Source organism: Triturus cristatus, chromosome 4_2, assembly GCF_964204655.1.
Source record: "Triturus cristatus chromosome 4_2, aTriCri1.1, whole genome shotgun sequence".
In the NCBI taxonomy this organism is placed as follows: Eukaryota; Metazoa; Chordata; class Amphibia; order Caudata; family Salamandridae; genus Triturus; species Triturus cristatus.
This window is the reverse complement of record NC_140586.1, coordinates 565,900,526-565,919,258: the sequence shown is the minus strand read 5'-3', so window position 1 is coordinate 565,919,258 and position 18,733 is coordinate 565,900,526. Positions and strand designations below refer to the sequence as shown.

General features: G+C 43.7%; 1 protein-coding gene across 1 annotated transcript in view; it reads right to left on the bottom strand.

Annotated features, from left to right (window-relative positions):
• The window catches only part of AKNAD1 (AKNA domain containing 1), a 318,415-nt gene that overhangs the window by 288,452 nt on the left and 11,230 nt on the right, over window positions 1-18,733 (bottom strand). Inside the window, exon 2 of the mRNA XM_085600134.1 lies at window positions 10,154-10,226. Within this exon, the coding sequence (XP_085456260.1) occupies window positions 10,154-10,226 (73 nt within the window). The remainder of the gene's footprint in view (window positions 1-10,153; window positions 10,227-18,733) is intronic.

Here is an 18,733-nt window from a genome sequence, read left to right as displayed (position 1 = left end):
CTTTGACGTTAAATGGTGCCGTACTTGCCCCTTCTCCATGGTTTGTCTTGCAGGCCACAGTAAATAGATCCTCTACAGAGTAGCCTACTTACTGTGCCCCTCCGAGAGCTCAACTGGGCAGGCGAATATTATGTTAGGTTAACATACACCTGTCCAATTAGAGAATACCTCATTTTCCTAAGGAACAGGCCCAGACAGATGAGTGGACAGCCATCAGGACTAGACAGGCACGTGATTTGTGGCACTGCCCCGGATGTTGCAGAATGGAAATATCATCACGTCCTCAGTGACACCCTGCTTTTATGGTGCAAAAAGTCCTGGATATTGGCCATTAGAGTGCTAATTCACCATAACGTAAGCAATATTGAACTATGAAGAGAAATCAAAGAGTCAATGGAGGCATCTCTGTTGAATGAATGAACAGAAGTAAACAAACTGAAAATCCCCCAACATCAAGTTGAGCCAAGCCGAAGTCAATCACCAGAAGCTTTTGCACCAACTTACTTCACAAAATTACTTACAACTATCCGTGCTTAGATGTACTCCAATAAAGGCCAGACCTGCAGTTAAACGTAAGCACAAGGGGCCTGAATCCCAAAGGCGTTTTCAACTGTAAATGTAGATTTACGGCGAACATCCCTTCATTTAACACCTATCAGGAACTCACAGAACGTTTTCTAACAGAGTAAGTCATTTTATTACTGGTTACCATCTGCCACGACTGCATAGAATTACACAGTAATAAACTCCACTCAAGTTTAATGCATGGGCGGAACAAGGCCAGGTTTGCCTTGTACGTTTGTGAACGCCCAGAAACTTGTGCGTTTGTGGCCACACACAAATTCTGATTGAACCATTTCCTATCTTGAAAATATTTAGACTTTCACTCCACAAAGAGCTGGAGCACTTCTTTTCACCTTGGTTATGCGAAGGGATGACCTCTAAACTTCAAAATGATGTGAGGGATTGGGGTGTGTAAACTGTTTTCTAGTAAAGGAAAAAATGTGAATTTGCACGTTGGGCTGCAGTTGGACCCAGAGGAATATATATATGCCACTTGGAATTCCCAGTCGTACGCCTTGAAACTTTGGTTTCTTCTTCCAGTCTTAAACGTAGGCCTGCCAGCCTGGCACACAATTCATATAAACACCACCTACATTTCTGCTGCATAGAACGAATGCCTACTGCCAGGCCATGAAATATTGTTCGTGTGTTTCTCGCCTCCTTAGCCAATGTTTGTAAAATTGTGCTGTAGCATTATTCGATATAAAAAAAAGCACCTGAGAGAATTAACAGATTCCAATTTAGTCAGGGCATGAATAAAAATCTTAAATAAACGGTCTAATTCGTCATTAATAAAAAATAAAAAAGAGAACGCCTTATAGCAATCGTGTTACTTGGTGATGAATACATAACCATGTGTGAAGAGAGCCAAAACTCTTTGTGTTCACGCACAACTGTACAGTCACGTTCCAGGCCCTTAACACAACTCCAAGGGTCGAGCCAAGCCCAGGAGGGAAATGACGTTTTGTTTCTCCCTCCCCCTTCTGCCATACTGGGGCCATAGGTATTACCTTCAGGTGCAATGTAGACTCCCTTGATGGCGGCGGCAGAAATCTGGCATTGTTTTGTCCTAAAACTACCATTTGTAAGGACAGTGAATAATTCCGAGCAGTTATCAATTTTGAATATCATTATTAACCACTTGACTGCTCTATTCACTTCTTCAAGAGGTGTAAACAAGTGTGCCTGGTATGTCCTAGTGAGGAATACAGAGGTCATGTGTAAGAGGTACAGATGTCATGGGCGGTGTCCCTACAATGTTTATTCAAGGTCTGTGCAAGCATTGAAGTAAGGGTGTGGCACAGGTGCACCCAGACCACAGGGATTTGAGGAGTTAAATATCAGTCATGAAAAAAATGTTGAAGATGATGAACCTCTTCTATGATTTCCCAATATTTTTCCCAATATTTTTCTTCCACTTTAACAGAAGACCAGGCTTTGGGTGAATTGCAGTTAAATAAGTTCCTCTCCAGATTTTCATATATGAGAACTTTCTTGCGGCCTCCTGTGTCTCAAAGAGACTTAAAATAAATACGCCGCTCGGAGGCTCTGTCTATTTAATTATCGCCTAGGAAGCTTGTGTTGGGACTTTTACTACTCGCCCTTGACCAGCCAGGACTCTTACAACTTGCGGGAGAACGGCGAAGAGGCACAGCGATCGGGACTGCGAGGTCCAGGGTGCACGCCTCCAACCTTCGTCAAGCACACCTGGAACCTCTTCCCTGCTCCGCCTCCACCAAGCCCACCAAGTCCACGCCTCGCGGCCCCCGCTTCGCGGGCGCCGCTCGGAGGCTTTGTCTATTTAATTATCGCCTAGGAAGCTTGTGTTGGGACTTTTACTACTCGCCCTTGACCAGCCAGGACTCTTACAACTTGCGGGAGAACGGCGAAGAGGCACAGCGATCGGGACTGCGAGGTCCAGGGTGCACGCCTCCAACCTTCGTCAAGCACACCTGGAACCTCTTCCCTGCTCCGCCTCCCAACGCCCCTTCTTCTATAGTAAGGACCCCGCCCACACGCGCTAGCGGTACGCGCGCGGTCGCAGCTCGGACGAAGACCGGACAAAGAGCGGGCCCTCTGAGGCCCTCAGAGACACGAGGAGACCGGATCAGGGGATCTTTCTAACTTTACTGCCCACTAACCGTGAGTCCTGTGTTTGATACTGTTAGCAATAATATGGCTGAGATTGTAGCTTTTAACCCTCCTGCAACACATGGTGCCCCAACCAAAGGCACATTGGTTGATTATTTCAAAAAGGTTATTGTTCCCACGGACAAGGAGACTACGCTCACCGAACGAAGGGCCGAGCGACGTCGCTCTATAGAGTGTATTAAAAATAGGACATTAATGGACAGCACATCTCCTTTGACTTCGTCCCTCATTGTGTTAAGTCCTCCTACCTTGACGCAGGAGGCGTTAGCCATGGATAATGTCCCCGAGCTGCTTAAAACTATCGATTCTACACCCAGCAATTTTAATTTTTCACCAGTTTCAACTGTTTTGCCCCCTTCCAGTACTATTATTCCTGATAAGGAAACTGATATTGTCACTATTCCCTCTGAAACTAAGGCTAAGTCGTCTATTAAGAAGGCAGGGAGGGCGTTGGTGTCCAAAGCTCCAAGGCCCCCTCCGCCCAAGAGAAGAAAGAGGTTAGGCAAATTGCCAAAAGGTAAGATCAATCACACTGATTTTGGCAAGGGCCCTATGCAAACTGTAGGCATAGCATCGTTGACAAAGGTTCCATCACCGCCATCAATAACACACGATGTGGCCTTAACATCTTCTACCTCCTTGGTTCCCCCCCCTCCTGATTTGTCTCGTTCTCCGTTGCTCCTACCTGACTTAGGTACAATGCCACCATATCTTGAGAGCATCGAGAAATTGATAAGATCATTTACTCTACCCATTATAGAACGACTAAAAAATATAGAGTCACGATTGGGGAATTTAGAATCTTTAATCATAAAACACCCGGGGTTACGGGAAGATTCTGCTCACCTATTCCCGCCCCCCCTTATGGTTTCAGATGTATCTCTTACTCACACTAGGATTAATGAGATAGGTAGCTCTAATTCCCAGCATAGGGACAAGCCCTCCCACACCACAACCCATCAAAGTCATCGTCAACATGAAGAGGGTGAATTAAGGAAGGAAATAGCAAACCCCATCTTAGTAACGTCCCCAAAGGAGAGGGGTGAGAATCATCACCTAGCTAGAGCAAGAGACCCATATAGCCATCAAGTTAACTTACCCCCAGAGGCGGTACCATATGTGGTAGTGTTAACAGAAGTTCCGCCTCTGGAAAAGGGTAAAAATGAGGGCTATTACGATCTAAAAAATAAAACCATGCATTGGCTTAGGACCAACAGACCCCTCCCTCCGAACATCAATGGGGAGATATTGCATGTTCGGAGACTCCCTTGGCTAGGTCGCAGAATCAAGGATCTTGAAGGGGATGTCATCATCATCAACTTTAGAGACCCCAGAGCAGTCAAATACATCTTAGACTACCCCTTGGGTCCTACATGGGGGTCTATAAATCCCCGTGTACTATCATACTTCTACCCAAGATCAACAGTCTCTTATAATGCATACCCCAGGGCTCCAGTAAAAACGGTGACTCACCCCCACCCATTCCTAGCAACATCTGCTCCCCCTGTCAAACACTGTAACATGTATGCACCCAGTTCTGTGGCATACGGAAATGCAGCAGAATGGGTTACGGTTCCCCCTGGGAATCACAGATTTGGACCACGGAGGGTGAACTACAGGCTACCATTTACTCCTTTCGAAGTTGCTAATAGATTCGGGGCCTTATCAGGAGTCGTTGACTGCGACTGACATAGTACTTCTTTTGACTATGGGCTTAGCACACAGGGTGACCAGGTTGAGGATATGGATCTGATTCCCAAATTGCTGACTTCTTGCCCAAATCATTTTATCTCCGTTGGGCCACACTTGCCCTTACCGGTGACTCATATAGTGCCCCTGGAATATGTCCCGGCGGCCGCAGACGAAATGGCTATAAAACCTTATCGTTCCGCACACAGGGAGGAGAGGGTAGAGGTGGAGGGCGGTTGCTTTTCACAAAAGACCAAAGTTCTACAGGGGTCCTCATCTAAAGCACGAAGTGAGTTGGGGGTCTGTGCCCCTCCAAGGACGGTAGAAAGCACCCCGTATGAGATTCTTATGCCCACAAACAGGGCTATGAGGCCACTAGAGATACTGTCATGGAACGTGGCTGGGCTCCCTAATAAGCTAGGCAACACTGACTGGGAAACTTTTATCAAAGAACATGATATATGCATGTTCCAAGAGACGTGGGCCAGAGATAACCTTTGCCACCCCGGGTTCGCAACTTTCAATATTCCAGCTAGATGGGGTGGGAAGTGACGCCCGTCTGGAGGACTATCAACATGGATTGCCTGTCATCTGGGCTGTACGGCCGAGGTGGTAGAAACAAATTCACTTGACATCCTGTGTGTGGTTTTACGTTGGCCCACTGGGATGGGCCTGAGTCTGGTAAATATATACTCTAGACCAGTCGGAGTTGCGGCCACCACAAGGACATTGGAGGATTTAGTGACTTTTCTTGACTCTCTCACCGGCCCAGATACACTCCTGGTCGGAGGGGATTTTAACATTCAGTTTGAACCACTTCCGACTCACTTAGATGGGATCAGTAGTGAGGAGGACGATCTCTGGGGAATCCAAAGCATTGTAGGTCCGCCAGTCAGGGCAGCATCACCCCTCCTATTGCAAGTTTTAACATTAACATTGGCAAATTCACTTAGAGCATGCAATGGTAGGTTCGATGGGGATATTCCGTCCCAGCCAACTTTTAATAGACCAGGACAGGAGTCCTGGATTGATTACATACTGATCAGACTTCAGGATTGGAAATTGGCATTAGATTTTAAAATAGTCCCAAGGGTGGATAGTGATCACAACCCCCTAATCCTTTCATTAGCTGCAGATGGTTTCCTTAGGTCCGAAACTCGTGGAAATAGACTACCTGCCCCCAGTCTCACCTTATCCAGTAACAGACGAAGATTAAGGTGGGACAAATTGCTAGAGAAACCGACCCGTTTAAGGGCAATATACGAGCAAGTGGCATTAACCCTGGAAAGAGTGGAAAGTCTCCTCCCTCAATTGTTCTCGCCAGAAGGTTGTTCCCCCCTCGAGGATATCCATCAGACCCTCTGCGACAATTTAGCTGAGATATTGAACCCTGTGGTTCGGGGCAGGAAACTGAGGAGTGAAAGAGCCTCATGGTTCAATGCCAGCTGCAGGGGAGCTAAGAAAGATCTTCACCAAGCGCTCAAAAATAAGGAAGCATCCTCGGTGATTAGGGAAAAGAGGGTGGCCTATAAGCTCCTCCTTGAATCTGCTAAAATAGACTGGGACTGGGAGAACTGGACAGAAATAACATCTGCTCTCAAAATTAGAGATTCAAGGAAATTTTGGCACATAGTCAAACATGGCTCAGTTGAGCCTGTTATGTCTATAGAAGGCAACATTGCACCGGAAGTCTGGGAAAAACATTTCTCATCGCTCTATAGTAGAGCTGGGCAAGACCAAATGGGAACTCCGCCTGAGAGCCTAGTGCCCCTCACCACCGATAATCACACTGAGCTGGAAGACTTTAAGCTGGAGGAACTGGAAATGGCAATTACTTGCCTTTCCTCAGGAAAAGCGCCAGGCCTAGATAAGCTCCCAGGCGACCTCTTAAGGCACGAGGTCAGAATTTGGGCACCATACTTCCTGGTACTGTTTAATGCCATCATCCATGGGATGCTGTAAGGAAACAATAGCTCATGCGGATTAATACTTATCAATATAATATGTAATCAAAAATAATAATAAAAAAAGAAACGGGGATTGTAAAAGATGTCAGAAGAAAAGGCAAAGCCATACACGTTGGTTCTTTTTTTGTGAAGAATGATCTTCGTTTATATTACTAGAATATTTACACAAAAAGTGCACATAGATATACAATACAATTTTGACATTAAACAAACAAATTACAAATTAGTGTCCCAATGAAAAAAACCTTAAACAGACAATTAACATACCATACAACATACAAACAAGGTTTTGATTTCACTTTACAAAGGCAATCACATACAATTAATAATTCAAATTAACAACACTTAATTAATATAGGTGTTGATTAGTGATTTGCCTATCGCGTCAACGGCGTTTCGACCCTGTTCCAAATTAGAGGGTCTCGTCAGGACTGTCTAATATAGGGACACCTTAACGTCCAGGACTGGTGTATATACAGTGACACCGTGTTCAAAGTGAAAGGATAAAATATACTCACAGGTACCCAGCCGGGTGCCCTGTGAGAGGAGACTCACACGGAGGCAGTGGCCCACTTTAAATCGATGTAATCGTATTTGTGCGTGATGTAGGGGTCCTTCAATATACCACACCTGCGAGGTACGATCACCTGGTGATCGTACCTCGCAGACAGGACCTTGTTCGCCTGCTGCAGCACTTCGCGGGATACTCGGAGACCCGGAAGAAGGGAGAGAGTTGATCGGACTCGCTTCTACAAGGCGACAGCTATACAAAAGTTTGGAAATTCGGTCGGTGTGGTATATTGAAGGACCCCTACATCACGCACAAATACGATTACATCGATTTAAAGTGGGCCACTGCCTCCGTGTGAGTCTCCTCTCACAGGGCACCCGGCTGGGTACCTGTGAGTTTATTTTATCCTTTCACTTTGAACACGGTGTCACTGTATATACACCAGTCCTGGACGTTAAGGTGTCCCTATATTAGACAGTCCTGACGAGACCCTCTAATTTGGAACAGGGTCGAAACGCCGTTGACGCGATAGGCAAATCACTAATCAACACCTATATTAATTAAGTGTTGTTAATTTGAATTATTAATTGTATGTGATTTGCCTTTGTAAAGTGAAATCAAAACCTTGTTTGTATGTTGTATGGTATGTTAATTGTCTGTTTAAGGTTTTTTTCATTGGGACACTAATTTGTAATTTGTTTGTTTAATGTCAAAATTGTATTGTATATCTATGTGCACTTTTTGTGTAAATATTCTAGTAATATAAACGAAGATCATTCTTCACAAAAAAAGAACCAACGTGTATGGCTTTGCCTTTTCTTCTGACATCTTTTACAATCCCCGTTTCTTTTTTTATTATTATTTTTGATTACATATTATATTGATAAGTATTAATCCGCATGAGCTATTGTTTCCTTACAGCACACAATACCCAGGCTCCTTGTGGGTAGGGTTTCCTTGTTTCCCAATCGAGAGATCATCCATGGGATGGCACTCCCTCCAACTTGGCTCGGGGCGGAGATTGTGCCCATTTTTAAAAGGGGCTCACCTTTGCTCCCCGCTAATTACAGACCGATCAGTCTGATAGACGTCCCACAGAAGCTTTTTGCGAGGCTTCTGTTGGATCGACTTTTGGACTGGATCGAGGAGAGGGACATTTTGAGCCCTTTTCAGGCCGGGTTTCGCCAGAAGACTTCTACTATAGATCAGGTCTTCAGGCTGTCCCTTCTACATTGGAAAACAATACAGTTGGAGGGTGGCAGCCTCTATACTGTATTTGTAGATCTAAGGGCAGCCTTTGACCTGGTCCCACGCGGCAAGCTCTGGGAAGTCCTGGCGAATGTTGGGATGCCAGCTGACCTCCTGAATATGATCATCCGACTCCACACAAACACCTATGCTCGTGTGAGGTGCGGTGGACAGGGTGCACTCTCAAATAAGTTTCCCGTTGAGAGAGGGGTAAGACAGGGGTGCGTACTTGCACCGACCCTGTTTTGCCTCTTTGTCAACGGTGTCATTGACCACCTTAACGGGGTCCCCAATTCGGATGTCCCGAAGTTGGCGGGAAGGAGGGTCCCAGCAATTATGTTTGCTGATGATACCCTCCTTCTCTCCAAGTCACCTATGGGAATCCAGCGTGTGCTGGATGGATTTGGGGACTTCTGTAGAGAGCATGGATTGGAAATAAACACTACAAAGACCAAATTCATGGCCTTCAATCCGCCACCCAGGTTCCACCGTATTCCTCGCATAGGGGACAATATACTCGAACGAGTAAACACCTTTGAATACCTTGGTGTTACACTCAACGAGGAATTGGGGTGGGGTCAACACCAGGAGAAAGCGAGGTTGAAACTAGTGCAACATATTGGTGGAATATTAGGGATGGTGGGGAAGAACAGGTCGACCCTTAAACCCATAGGCCCTCCTCTTCACATTTATAGGGTCCAAGCAAGAGGAGCAGTTACTTATGGGAGTGAATTATGGGGTCACAAAGTACTGGACAGCTTGACAAAGGAGGAGAACAGATTCCTCAGGTGTCTAGTAGCTCTTCCTCCGAGTACACCGCTAGTGCCTTTACGACTTGACCTAGGCATTAGACCCCTGGAGGAAGAGTTGGCACTTCGTCCCGTGATCTATTGGCGCAGATTGTGGACGGTGCCCGAACTGACTCACTACAGACAGGGCCTCCAGGAAGTTCTCAGCTTCCCAAATTCGGGGAACATTGCCTGGCTTAAATTCGTAAGGAATAGTTTGGTGAGCCTAGGTCTAGATGCACTATGGAATGATCCTTGTAACGCCTGTCCTAAGCTTTCCAAAAAAGCTCTAACCAAAGTGTATCATGATTCTAAAGCACCTTCACTTCGACCTTCTAAATCTTTAGGGTCTCTAACAAATCAATTCCTTCTTATGAAGAGTACTTACACCTTTGAATTGGCCCTTGACAATGTTTACCCTGTAATAATTAGGAAGCTTTATTTGCAATGGAGGCACGGGTCCTTGCCAATTCGTGCTTTTACTAGTTCCTGGTCCCTGTCGACACCCAGTATTTGCCCGGCATGCAGAGTAAGCGATGAAACTGAGCTGCATCTTATATTATTTTGCACGGGTTATACTGAGGCGCGCAGAAAATGGATTATTCCTATTTGTAGGAACCTGGGCTTCACCAGGTGCCATGAAGCCTTTAGAATTCTTAAGAGCGAAACGGCCGTGCACATTGTGTTCGCAGTGGCAACATTTTTGGGGGCTTTTTGGCACAAACGGAAAAAATATTTAAAAATGCCAATCTGATTCATTGTATGTAATTAGCATGCATTAGCCGTGTGGCTGCACTATTTTTAAACATTTTATCTATTGTTGTCAAATGTTTTTACATTCATTTTATGTACTTTTATGGAGTTACTCCGAAATAAAGTTTTCTTGAACTTAAAAATACAGAATAACTATTATTTATTCATTAATCCTTAGGATAGTTTATCATAGTACCCACATTCTATTTTGTGGAGCGGAATTATTACACAATTTGCTGCTGATTATCGTGTGCCATCCAACGGAACGTCTTACAGTAGATATGTTATTTATTATGTGTTTATTATAATTAATGGCTGATTTAGGCATGTTAATATGAGATTTTTATTTTTTAGTGACTACAATGCTTGAAAACGCCACAAATTAGGAACAGGTCGGCAGTGTCACAGCTCACAGAAGCTATGGGAGAGCAGGTGAAGGTTCTAGAAACAGTTGGTGGTTTCAAAGACATTGGTTAAATTACCTGCTGGGTAAGCACCCATGGGTCCTGGGTGAATGCCAAAAGTTGTTTGAAATGAGTGCGAACCAGGATATAGCTGGAAAAAAGTGCAATTTGACATTAGAACATGTTGCCTATATACAGTAGTTTACTGCTACATATTTTCTCAACGAAATACACATATAATCAGAAAAATAATTTAAACAGTTACTGTTTGACTTGGCCCTTTCTGTAGGGTCATCCCCAGACTTTCTGCCTTCACTCCTAACAAGTGCTAAAGAGCTTGTGCTCTCTGCTTAAAACATGGTAACAGTGGCTTATACCCAACTGGCATATGTAATTTACTTGTAAATCCCTGGTAAAGGGACACTACATGCGCCCAGGACCTTAGACACCATCTGTTCAGTACACTTCTGGACCTGTGGATACTCTGCCAGGAAGAAGGACTGCTCTGCTGCTAGAAGGACTGCTACTCTGCTGGACTGCTGCTTTAAAAGAACCGCTGCCCTGCTGTGCTGACCTGCTGCCTGCTGTGCTCTTGCCTGGTGAAGAAGAACTGGACCTGCAACTTCTTCTTGAACCCAGGACCCCACAGTGACTCCACGAGCTAGTCTACTGGCCACCTGATCTGAGCCTCTGGGACACAAAATGATATCCAAACTGGTCCTGGACACAGCTGCAGCGAGTTACTGTCCCAGAAGTGGTGCCTCTCAGGTCCTGGACCCTTAGTGTGGCTCATAGGCTCTTAAATCAAGCTTTTAGGCTCTTTGCGGCAGCGAACAGGCCCGTTTGCACTGAGACCATACCACTTTCAGTGGAAATCAGCACAAGCCACCTCCAGCCCTTCTCTTTACACCGCAGCATCGACTGGACGCTGGGGACCACCAAAGTGAAACACCAGCCCTCCCTTCTGTGATGCCCGGCCTGCTCTTCACGCCATGTCAACAACCGTATGCAACGTCTTCCTTGCTCACCGTGACCCTCTCCAACACAAACAGGACTCTAGGCACAAAACTTGAGATGATAAAACCTTAGCGGGCCTAACCAGGGAGTGTTTCAGGCCTGTGCTCCATCGTGGCTGGCCTGAACTTTTGAATTTGCCTCTAAGTTAAGCATGACTGCTCTGTGTCAAGCTACCAGAGAGTTGAGCGCAGATTCATTTGGGGTTTGGTTGTGCCTTACCTTGAAAAGGATTGTGGTTGCTGCTTGACCAGGGCTCACAACCCAGTCAACTAGTAACCCAATTTCTCACAGTTACTGATTGCCTAATTTAGCTCTTGTATGAGTCTAACTTTAATTAGTTTAATTGCCATTATATGATTCCATATAAAATTGCTACCAGAATGAATATATATTTCAGGTATGTGTTTCGCTTTCCCTTGTGTTTTGAATAAAAGTTGCAAGTCTTTTATCACTATATGCTACAGGCAGCTTCATATCTATTGAAATGCATTCATTTTACAAATAACTTCTGGCAATTTCTAATAGTTTGTTGCCTCGATCAGATGGTAATAGGAAGTATGATTGCAGCTTGATCACTAGACCAGTTAAAACAACAATACCAGTGGCTTAGCTAGACCTAGTGCCGTCCGTGTTTGCTGCACAAAAACTCATGCCTCTCGGGGTGGACCGCCCCCAACCCTTGCTACTGCACTGAATAATACAGCAGAACTCTGAGTGCCTGATACTGATTTTCAAAAAGTAATAAAAACTTCTAGACCGACCTGTGATTTTATTGGGCATGCAACCAGGCACCATCACTGAGATTGGTGTGATATGAGTCATATGATATCATAGGAGTCGTGCCTTGTGGTTGTTTACTTAATGTGATCTCAAGATGCTATTGACCTTTCCCACTGAGTAATCAATTGTGGATGTTTTTGTGGCTCTTCTTATTAACTGAGACAAAACTGAGATTGAATGACACAAAGGTTTGGTCAAAGTCTTTCACCCGAAACCTTACTCTTCATCTTTAATCTGGCCCAGGTCATGACAGTAATGATCAACTTCAGGCACTCACTGGCACTGCTATCAGAACAAGTACTTAGGAAGGAGTCTGAGGCAATGATATTCATCTACTCCCCACTCCCACTCCCACTGTCCAATAATATCCAACTCCCCACTCCTACTGTCCAATAATATCCAACTCCCCACTCCTACTGTCCAATAATATCCAACTCCGCACTTCCACTGTCTAATAAAATCCAACTCCCACTGTCCAATAATATCCAACTCCCCACTCCTACTGTCCAATAATATCCAACTCCGCACTTCCACTGTCTAATAAAATCCAACTCCCACTGTCCAATAATATCCAACTCCCCACTACCACTGTCCAATAATATCCAACTCCGCACTTCCACTGTCTAATAAAATCCAACTCCCACTGTCCAATAATATCCAACTCCCCACTACCACTGTCCAATAATATCCAACTCCGCACTTCCACTGTCTAATAAAATCCAACTCCCACTGTCCAATAATATCCAACTCCCCACTACCACTGTCCAATAATATCCAACTCCGCACTTCCACTGTCTAATAAAATCCAACTCCCACTGTCCAATAATATCCAACTCCCCACTACCACTGTCCAATAATATCCAACTCCGCACTTCCACTGTCTAATAAAATCCAACTCCCACTGTCCAATAATATCCAACTCCCCACTACCACTGTCCAATAATATCCTGACGCTTAGCAATGCTCCCACCTCCGACAACACCAGCTATGGGTCGTATGCACTGCTGAGGAGGGTTTTGGGTTACATTGTCCTCTTTAAGAGGGATACGCCTGCTATGGGGCTGTGGGATTGTAGGAGCAGCTTTGGAGGGTTTCAGGTTACATTACCCTCTAAATTAGTTATACGTTTGCTGGGGTGGGCACAGCTGCGGAGGGTTTTATCTTACTTGCCTCTCTCTAGACCGAAAAGGCATTCCAAATCCCAAAATATCATAGAAGCAGTTCTGTCGACTGAGTGAGCACTACCAGCTCACCCATTAGTGTGAGGGACACATACACCTCCAAATACAGTTTCTAAAAGTAATTTTGAGCAAGTTGAAGAGACAAGACTATGAAATAAGTTTTAGACGAGGGACAATATAGAACTATAAAGGTCAACTTTTTTAATGCTGACAAGGCAATCTTAAAAAATAGATGTTCAGATGCCAACAGCTGAAGTAAATGGCCTAATGAGCCTTTTAATTTTGTAATCAAAGATGGCTGCCTTGCCCTTCATTACTAGTGGATCTATGTGCTCTCTACGTATATATCTGATTCGGTATTGAATCAGCCAAAAGTGGACCGGAAGTCCTGTTTAACCATGTCTCTGAGACCAGCTTGATGTCTAACTTGTAGTTAGAAATTAAGGGCCATATGTAGAAAGCAAAATTGCGATCGCAAACGCCGAAATTCGCCGAATTTCGGCGTTTGCGATCGCAATTTTGCTAAGTGGTATGTAGGAAGGCAAATCTGGGTGCAAGATAAGGAATCGCTAAATTTGCGATTCCTTATTTTGCTATTGCATTTAAGGAATCGCAAATTTTGCGATTCCTTAAATGCAATGTAAGAAGCACCAAAAAAGTGCAATTTGGCCTTAAGGAATCGTAAATTACCACCAACTACAGGTTGGTGGTAATTTGCGATTTCTTTCACAAATGCATATTTTTGCATTTTTCAAAGTGGCATGTGGTGCACACACATGTCCTTAGGGCATGTATGTGTGCCACATGTGCACCCATGCTCATTTCAGGGGTGCAACAGGGTGTCCTTTTGACACCCTGGCACACTTGAAATTGCATTCTCAATTGGCGATTCTCTAATTGAGAATCGCAAATTGAGAATGTCTTCCCATTCATTCCTATGGGTTTCTAGGCCTATAGGAGTGAATGGGGAGGTATTCCTTAATTGCGAATTGCAATTTGCAATTCGCAATTAAGGAATATGTAGGATTCGCAAAAATATTAGAGAATCGCAAAACACGTTCTACCTACATATGGCCCTAAATCTCTAAGTTCGATGCCATGACCATTGGGCTACTAAGCGTTTATTTGTGCACATTTCAGGGTCAACAAGTTCCCTCTCTATATTACCTTATTTATTTAATCTTTACGAGAACTTTCTGCTATCATTTTCCTTTGAGCGCCACATATATTCGTATGCTGATGATACTCAACTGCTTTTCACACTCACAAACTCATCTAGTTATGTCTCCCTCCTTCCAGATTGCCTTTCGGCAGTGCATTTATGGATGGGACCGCACTGGCTCAAAACTTCAATCATGATAAAATGGAAGGGCTCATAGTCATAGGCACTCCTCCAGCGCTTAATTTGAGCTGGAGTTTTCTGGTGCTGGCACGAGCACTTGATTTTCAACACCGCCATTAGTGACAGTCTACCATATGGTGGCGCTGTCTGTCTAATTTTGAGCATAATTTCAGACTTTGATAATCAAATATACATTAAATATTGCATTTTAAAATGAGCTTTATTTGGTGTTTAAAAGAGATAAGCAATAACAGTGCTATACCTCAGTCATTACACAGACAGTTTGAATATCCCATCAATAAGATCATATAAACATGCTTAACATCTCCGCAGCCCACCTACCTATTATGCAAGTTATCGCAGCTGACAGAATGCACTGCAGTACACAGAATTTATACAATCAATGATATTACCATCTAACCACCTAAATATACTTTAAAGATGAATAATACATGCAGCATTCCAATGGCTATGAGTGGGCTGGAATTGCATGAATTGTCACACTTGCAATAGTGCACTTGTTAGTTGTGTTGGTACTATAATCTGCAGCACCGCCAGGGGCAATGGGTGGTGCAATCTGCGGTGGTCTCCTGTGAAGGCTCAAGGCACTTGCTTTTTAATTTGACAAATTAAGCACTGCACTCCTCTCTCTGGCCTACTTAAACTGGACGTCCTCCTTTACAGCCTGCAAAGTATGTCCGGAGTCTTTGCACCAGAATAGACACTTCATGGCAGATGGACAGTCAAGCATCCCCAGTTACTTTAGCTTGTGTTTTTCATTTGCAGTATCTTTACTATTGCCTTCCCCTGCTGCCACCTGATAACAAACGGATCACTGTGGCCTCCCTTGACATCCCTTGGCATCAACAGCTTGCATTTAACTCGACTCCAAGCTGTTCAAAACCAGCCAGACTGCCTGTTTATTGGTGTCCCATGTGCAGGGTCCTTTCCTTGGCTGCCTATTCGTCAACACATTACTTTTAAGACACTCTGTATTGGGCATCACAATCCCCTCACTATTGCACCAAACCTTACTAGAGAATACTCTAGCTAGCTTACTGTGTTCCTCCTTTTCTTGTGCCTACATATAACCTGCTTTCAGGAAACGTGTTTAGGTGGTCGAGCTCTCGTGCTTCAAGCTTCTATGATCTGGAACCACTTGCCAGAACACCTTCAAAAATGCGAATTCATTTGACATTTAGGAAGGCTCTTAAAACTTGGCTATATCCTTAATGAGATACTTCTCAGCTTGAATTCCCATCAGCCCTGGTGTCAAGAAACCTACGAGTAATAGTGCGCTTAATAAAACAAAATAGAATTATACAGTTATCTGGGCCTCATAGGTGGTTGGTGACAGTGGGATTTGAGATGTTTGTCCATCAATACACCTGGTCAGCGTATCTTAAATGAATCTGACCCAATGGCTCCGGGTAGTACTATCAGGGGTAATTCATCCTCGTACTTATTTCCTTCAAGCCTAATCATCCATTATGTATATCCACTGAAAGAGAATGAGAGGATAAAACTACAAGCACAACCTCCCATAGAACAATATACCACACTGCAAGTGCTTGGGTTAGCAAATGGACACCTAGTAGAACAATAGGTCACCTGCAGATATCCAAAAGACATGAAGCAGTCACCTCACCCTCTTATTGTTGTGGCATGCTTCATCAGCTGTATTCTATTCACACCAAGGTAGATGAATACCACTTTGGTGTAAACAACTAATGTGTGGGAATTTGAATAAAATCAACTGGACAATTGCAGGGAAAGAAGTTCCTTAAAATATCTCGGGGTATACTCCTTAGGGAAATTCCACTTTAATAACTAGGTACCCCAGATATGACTAAAAAGAGTATCATGTGGATGGTAAAAGAGATATAATGAATCATCCATCCATGTATATCTTGCCTACATGTTTTGGCCTTCGAACATGCCCCCACGTTTTAATGGCCTTCATCAGGGCTACAACCAGTGTTGGTATCCCTGCCTACACTTCACTCATACCCTGCATCACACTAAGGAATGCAAATAGCATTTCCTAACCACAGTAGCGGCTGCAACGGATCGGGGATGGCGGGGAGGGCAGGGAAAGGGAGGGATGATAAATATTACATATGGTACCAAAAATACACAAAGATCTGTACAACCCCCCCTTCAGACCAATTGTATCGACTAGAACGTATCAAAAAACTTTATTAACATACAGCCTTGTCTCAAGGACAAACAACACGTCTGATATTCAGCACGCAAATTAGAACTCCAGCAACTGTACCCAACACAAGATGGCCACCAACCTTGTCAAGTACACATAAATTAGGTGGTGCACATCCCTTTTTACATCCACCTAACAGGACAATTAACATATCATGTCTCCATACGTTTTTATACGCATTAATTCAACATACACTGCCCCTTTTTTGAGCGCTTTTAATTCGAGCCTATTATGTATAGAACACCTACGCCAATTCCAATATGGCCGCCAAACATACCCTCTCATACACTTTAGCAACGTAACATCCTTTTCTCACACCCGACTTCCGTTACTAATAGCAAGACATAGACACCCGCCAACCATTCACATTCAGACAAGAAGAAGGACACATTAACTCTCTCAAGAAAACAAAGTGAGTGTTACTTTCCCACGTCTTTTCCTTAAACTCGACAAATATACGATGTGACCCTCCGTGAGTTATTCACTCACGTAAATGTGCTACAGTGAATACCGCGCTGTAACAAGAACTCAATGTTCTGAGATTGCCCAAATAATTTACGCAACTCGGCACCATTTAACATCATGCTACAACATTAGTGCATAAATTTTGTAATTTTCCTAACAGGCTACACGTCACCAACACCTTTGAACCTTACAACCTTAGTCCTCAATCCATACGATAATCCAAGCCCTTTGTATAATATGATCCAAACAAACAACACATCGTGAATACTCAGTTCCTCCTCTTAAGCATTAATGCATATGTCTTGATAACAGTTTTTGATAATATAATGATTATGTATAAACATGTATTAGAGATGTATTGATCTCCTCACTATGATTGCTTACTATGATTTCTTACAGAAACGTCCCTGATGAAGGGTTCAATGAACCCGAAATGCATTGGACAAATCAGGACAAACGATAAACATCTGAATTACAAGATGTCTTGTTTAAACTTCAAACTATAAATGAGCGAAAGAATAAATGGTTAAAAAATTGCTGAAAAACACAATATACAAAATTGTGTAAACCACAACAACGTTTAATTGTATTTGTACTACAAATTTGGCCTCCCAATAGGAGACCCACCAGTGTGCCCAGGAGGACACATTCTAACATGACTGTGCCGCCTCTTCTATAATCACGACGTTCCTGACCGAACCGTCACCCCAGGAGCACCTACAAGAACTTCCACACTTTAAACAAAATCCAAGCAAAGCGCATTTCAAATTCGTGGTAGCGCGCACCAGTACCTTATCTCTACGATTCCAGTCGGCCAACAAAAGTGCGCAGCACACACCAAAAAATGGCATATGAAGAAATTTCCAACATCACTGATATAAGGGCAGATACCTTTACTTATGCAGAAGATGAAGTACACAGGATTTACGCACTCATACATGAGGAGACTACACAGTCTAGCACAAATCGCAACAAGGAACAAAATATCAAACAGTTACTATATCTCTCAAAACGCGAAATCAATCAGCGTCTCCACGCCAGCACACTCATCAAATACCATCGGGTACAAAGAATACCCAGAGGCCTGCGGATTCCTCTTAAACCTTCCTTATGCAAAAATGCTCAAAAACTTAAAGATCGTTGGTACACCATACTTAACAAATGTTCGCTCGACCTCATTCTACTGATCATTGAAGAACTCTCTAGTATTCTTGATGAATTATCAAAAGAAATAGTTACAGTTACCAACGAATTAACCAACTCAATGTCATCGGATGAATGGACCAAGGTCCTAGAAGACATAAATGAACAACTAACCAAACACTCACAAGAGATAAATGAAAGAAAGATTCGCAAGTTCCGACGAGATACAGTTGATTACAAACTAGGAGAGGTATATAGTTGGGCTGAAATATATGCACGCAGGAGACAAAACAAACCTTATCAACAAGAAACCGATACCTCATCTTCAGGCAGTGATATGTCCAACAAACCAAGAGCTCAAAGATTTGAAACAACCCGTGGATCTAGACCATCACCAACAAGAAGAACCATCAACATCAACAACAAGTGCTTCTAAATCAACCTTAGTTGAGCCTTTTTTAGAAATGGGCCAAACAGAAAGAGAAGACCCAGGAGGGGAAAAAGAAAAAGGA